Here is a 5,168-nt window from a genome sequence, read left to right on the forward strand (position 1 = left end):
AGCAGCAGCAGCAGCAGCAGCAGCAGCAGCAGCAGCACCGCAACGCTGTGACAAGCCGTCACAGCAACTACTTTTTGTTCAACATTTTTACGCCAGCAGCCTCTACGCCCGCCGCAACCTGCTGCTGCTGCTGCTGCAGCAGCTGCAGCAGCTGCAGCAGCAGCGGCGGCGGCGGCGGCAACAGCTGCGCCACTAGTTCAGTTCGTTCGCAAAAACGCGCAGAGCGCGAGCCACACACACACGCACAAACAACAGCAGCAACTCGCACCAGCTCACGAACGCTGCTGCTGCTGCTGCTGCTGCTGCTGCTGCTGCTGCTGCTGCTGCTGCTGAAAAGTTCGATTCGTGTTGCGGATCTTGGGGAAACCCTGGGAAAGATGGCTGCACTTAGGAAACTGCTGCTGCAGACCTGCGGCCTTACCGAGGGCGCCGTCGCAGCAAAAGTCATCGCCCGCTTCCCAGGACGGCGAACCCCGCCTCCCTGAGCAGCAGCAGCAGCAGCAGCAGCAGCAGCAGCAGCAGCAGCAGTTTGTAATTTAGAGGAGGAACGAGTTCGGTGACGCTGCTTGCGAAACGTACCAGCAGCATTCCGAAGTGAGGCTTCTGCTGCAGGTAGACAGTTAGCGGGGGAGCGCCCCCTTTCTGCTTCGCGTTGTCGCCTGCTGCTGCTGCAGCAGCAGCAGCAGCAGCAACTGCTGCTGGGGGGTGGCTGTGTGTGGCGCTTGACTGCGGCACCGCCGCGAGGCCCCCGGCGCCGGCGGGGGGCCCCTGGAGAAGGTCCGGGTGGGGGCCCCTGCTCTGCGTTGGGTGCAGCAAATAAATGCGAAAAAAGAAACAACTATTGCCTAGCGGACCTGGCAGTGCGCCCCCCCTGCTGCTGCTGCTGCTTGTGCTGCTGCTGCTGCTGCGGTTGGCGGCTCTTGAACGAGCGGAGGCGGCTTCGATCTCACGCGCGCTGCCTTGAGACGCTTTCGAAGCTCCTGCTGCCTGTGGGGCCAAACGCGCATTTGCTGCTGCTGCAGCACAGCAGCAAGCAGCAGACGCACCGACACAGTTCCCGAATTGTGCTGCTCTGCAGCGCCTCGTACTCGCGCTGCATCGCGAGGGCCTGCTGCTGCAGCAGCAGCGTCTGCTCCTGCAGCAGCAGCGTCTTGGCGCTGAGGCGGTCCGCGGCGGCCGTGGTCTGCGTCAGTTCTGCAGCAACAGGAAATGAAGCAGCAGCAGCAGCAAAACGGGGCGCGGAAAGCTGACGCTGCTGCAGCTTCTGCGTCTTCTCAAGGCCCGCAGAAAACGAAAAGACCCCCTCGGCCAGCCGGCAAACTTGGGAAAGCTTTTCGCCCAGCTGCGCGCGGCTTTCCAGTTCAAGAACTTTCGCGTGGGCAGCTGCCACGTCGCTGGCCACTTCGTTCGCGAGCTCTTGCATTTTAATTTGCATTTCGGAACTCCGAAACGAAAGATTTCCGCCGCAAGTGCCCGGCGGCTGCTGCGTTCCCTGGGTTTCCGCTGTCCTGCGGGTGCGCCCAGCGCCGCAGGACGGAGGAAACATTTGCAAAAGAGAAGAAAAACAAAATGACGAGGCAAAAGGGTTTGCAACGAGCTGCGGAAGCTCGCAGTAATCTCAGTGGGCACTTCCCACACCAAGTTCCAAACTTGAAGTCAATGCAGAAAACTTGAATTGCGAAACTGCTGCGCGGGGGGCGTGCGCGTTTCGGGTGTATGCTCACCCCTGCACGCGCCCTCGCAGCAGCTGCTGAGCGGAAAGCTGCAAGAAAGTTTCTCAAAAATATTACTAAGTCGTTTTCGCGTAACGAAAATGTCTACTGGGGGCCGAGCCACTCCTACGGAGCCGCTTTCCCAGCCCCAGCTTTCCGACTTGCAAAACTGACGCGAACTAGAACTGAACTGCCCGCAGTTCTCCGGGCCTACCCTCACTGACACCAACCAGCGAGTTCTAGGCAGCAACTTCTCTGCAGCAGCACTAAGGATCTAGAAGAAAGCCGCGAGGAACTGCAAATTCAGTAGATAAACTGCAACCTAAACAGCCCAGCAGCAGCAACTCCTCTCGACTCAGCCAAAGCAACAGCACTTCCAGCCCTCCCCAACCGTTAATTCAAAAGCGTCCCGCCGCAGCAGCAGCGCCTCTGCTGCTAGCTCCGAGCTGGGGGCCCCCTGGGGCCCCCCGGGGCTCCCCCGGAGCCCCCGGGGGCCCCCCGAAGTGCCCCAGGGTCCGCCGGGGGCCCCCGGAGGGCCCCCGGGGCCCCCTGGGGCCCCCGGGGCCTTTGGAGCAGCAGATTAAGACCTGGGTTTCTCCTTTTTCTCCTTGAAGAGGGCGAGGAGGGAAACTCCGGAGACTTTGACGATCTTGAATCGGACTCCGGGAATGTCTCCGACTGCGTGGCCGGAGCGGCCAAAGCCAGCGACGAGGACTTCGTCGTTTTCGTCGATGTAGTTCAAACAGCCATCTCGAGGCACGAAAGCTGTTATCTTTTTGCCGTTTTTGATCAGCTGGACCCTCACGCACTTGCGAATCGCAGAGTTCGGCTGCGGCCCGCACACGCACGCACCTGCTGCTGCTGCTGCTGCTGCTGCTGCTGCTGGGCAGCAGCAGCAGCGAAAACGGCGCGAAGAGGCGCCAGGTGCGCGCCGCGGCGACGCGCCGCAGCAGCAGCAGACACCACACGAGGCAGCAGCAGCAGCAGCGAGACCCCACAAGGCCCAGCAGCAGCAGCAAGACCTCGAAGCAGCAGCAGCAAGACCTCGAAGCAGCAGCAGCAAGACCTCAAAGCCCCAGCAGCAAAGCCCCACCCGCAGCCGCAAAGCCCCACCCGCAGCAGCAACACCCGCGCCCCGCAGCAACCCGCGCCCGCGCACACCAGCAGCAGCAGCAGCAGCAGCAGCAGCAGCAGCAGTAGCAGCAGCAGCAGCAGCAGCGGGGTGGCGCCGGCTGCAGCGAGCGCGCTGCGGGGCAGCGGGGGAGGCACCCAGAGTCCAGCATGCGGGCTGCGCGGACGCGCAGGAAGCGGCGGGCGGCAGCAGCAGCAGCAGCAGCAGCAGCAGCTGCTGCTGCTGCTGCTGCTGCTGCTCAGCCCAAGTCTGCATGCACTGTGGGAGGCAGAGAGCCAGCAGCAACGGGAACGCGAGAGAGGGAGCAAGGAGAGGGACAAGCAGCAAGATTGAGAATGCAAAAGAAAGAAACAAAGAGGCATACAGCCAGCAGCAGCACACAACTGCAGCAGCAGCGCCCCACGCAGCAGCCCCGCCCCTCCCCGCCCTTCCCAGGGCCCCAGCAGCAGCCAAACGCAGCAGCGCAGCAAGAAATTAAATATAACAACAAATTAAACAAAACAAGCAAAAAAGAAGTCCGTTGCTGCGCAGCAGCAAGCAGCAGCAGACCCTTGTGGGCTGCTGCAGCAAAGCCCGCAGCACGGCGCAGCCGCCCACCGGCAGCAGCTCAGACTTACACGCCCCCATTTTCGTTTAAATAAATCGAGACGGCGAAGCAAACGGAAAAGAAGAAAAGGATGAGAGACCCAAAAACCCAAAATCGCAGCAGCAGCAGCAGCAGCAGCAGCGGCAGCAGCGGCTGCTGCTGCTGCTGCACTAGAGGGCTGGAGCAGCTGAGGGGCGCCGCCTCAGGCAAAAAGCCCCTACCACACTCTGGCTGAGCTGATGAGGCTTTCCGGCCTTCTTATCATGTAAAATATTAATTAATTTAAATTTAATTAAATAATTATTTTTAAACGCATGCATTTCTCCATTTGATGCAGCAGCAGCAGTACAAACCAATGCAGGGGCCCGTTCATAGTGAACGCGCTGGTCGGCAGCCAGCAGCAGGGCTGCTGCTGCTGCTGCTGCTGCTGCTGCAGTGAGTGAGGCAGCAGCAACAGCTGTCTTGCGGAGGCTTGCTCGTCTAACGCATGCAGCAGAAAATTAATTTAATATTTAACATTACGCTTTAGCAGCAGCAGGAGACAGCGGCGCGGCCCTCCGCAGCTGCAGCAGAGACACGGGGGCCCAGGGCCAGCAGCCAGCAGCAGCAGCAGCAGCAGCAGCAGCGGCGGCAGCAGCAGCGGCAGCAGCAGCAGCGCCTCTTTCCGTCTTTCCAAGCTTGCCTATTTAACAAAAGGGCAACAGCAGTTGTTATGAGCCTGTCTGCTTCGGGGCGGCAGCACTAACGCTCGGGCCTGAGGCGAGACAGCCACAGCAGCAGCAGCAGCAGCAGCAGCAGCAGCAGCAGCAGTGAACCGCTGGAGAGACACAGCAGCGCACCATGAGGGGACAGATGCAAGCAGCAGCAGCAGCTATTGCTGCTGCCATTTGCTGCCTCGCAGGGCCCGACCAAGCGGCGCTCGCGGCACAGCCGCCGCCTCAGGTGAGCCATAGCAGCAGCAGCAGCAGCAGCAGCAGCAGCAGCAGCAGCAGTTAGCCGTAGTTTGCACATCCAGGGGCGCTGCTGCTGCAGCTTTGGCGGCGCTTCCCGCTGAGTCCCTGCGGTGTACGTACACCTCCGCGCGGCGCTGCTGCTGCTGTCCTCACTTCATTTAATTTTCATTTCTTTTAATTTCAACTTTTCGCTTTTTGCTGCAGGCTGCCCCCCCCCCTGAATACATGCCCACAGACCCAGCAGCAATCCCCAGGGGCCCTCCGCCGCCGCCGCCGCAGCAGCAGCAGCAGCAGTACACGCCGCCCAGCCCCCCCCCGCCGCAGCAGCAGCAGCAGCAGCAGCAGCAGGCCTACCAGCAGCCCCCAGCTGCGGGCTACGCTGCTCCGCCTCCGCCTGCTGCTCAGTACGCATATGCGCAGGACGCGCGGCAGCAGCAGCAGCAGCAGCAGCAGCAGCCGCAGCAGCAGCAGCAGCAGCCGCCGCCGCCGCCGCAGCAAGCCTACTACGCGGGAGACCAGCGGTACGTGCAGCAGCAGCAGCAGCCGCCGCCGCCCAGCTACCAGCAGCAGCAGCAACCCCCAGCTTATCAGCAGCAGCAGCAAAACTACGCGCCGCCCCCCACTTACCAGCAGCAGCAGCCAGCCTACCAGGCCCCGCCGCCGCAGTACGGGCAGCCAGTGCATCCTGCTGCTCAGGTGCAGCAGCAGCAGCGGCAGCAGCAGCAGCAGCAGCAGCCGCCGCCGCAGCAGCAGTACTACCAGCCCCCCCCGCCCCCCCAGTACCA

At 62.0% G+C, this 5,168-nt stretch overlaps 3 protein-coding genes across 3 annotated transcripts; 1 reads left to right on the forward strand and 2 right to left on the reverse strand.

The window, feature by feature from the left end:
• Positions 1 to 67: 67 nt before the first annotated feature.
• ENH_00005340 (hypothetical protein, conserved) lies at positions 68 to 1,546 on the reverse strand (the record flags this gene model as incomplete). Its single annotated transcript, XM_013578470.1, has 5 exons — positions 68 to 481; positions 550 to 798; positions 855 to 987; positions 1,047 to 1,194; positions 1,252 to 1,546. 5 exons carry the CDS (start codon positions 1,544 to 1,546, stop codon positions 68 to 70), a joined length of 1,239 nt encoding a protein of 412 aa, XP_013433924.1.
• Positions 1,547 to 2,110: 564 nt separating this feature from the next.
• ENH_00005350 (hypothetical protein) lies at positions 2,111 to 3,471 on the reverse strand (the record flags this gene model as incomplete). The annotated part of the gene is made up of 2 exons (XM_013578471.1): positions 2,111 to 2,541; positions 3,462 to 3,471. 2 exons carry the CDS (start codon positions 3,469 to 3,471, stop codon positions 2,111 to 2,113), a joined length of 441 nt encoding a protein of 146 aa, XP_013433925.1.
• Positions 3,472 to 4,270: 799 nt separating this feature from the next.
• Positions 4,271 to 4,426, forward strand: ENH_00005360 (hypothetical protein; the record flags this gene model as incomplete). Its single annotated transcript, XM_013578472.1, has 1 exon — positions 4,271 to 4,426. The coding sequence occupies one exon, from the start codon at positions 4,271 to 4,273 to the stop codon at positions 4,424 to 4,426; it is 156 nt and encodes a 51-aa protein (XP_013433926.1).
• Positions 4,427 to 5,168: the final 742 nt, after the last annotated feature.

The sequence above is a fragment of the Eimeria necatrix genome, genomic scaffold (assembly GCF_000499385.1).
Source record: "Eimeria necatrix Houghton genomic scaffold, Enh_scaff1154, whole genome shotgun sequence".
NCBI classification, from domain to species: domain Eukaryota; phylum Apicomplexa; class Conoidasida; order Eucoccidiorida; family Eimeriidae; genus Eimeria; species Eimeria necatrix.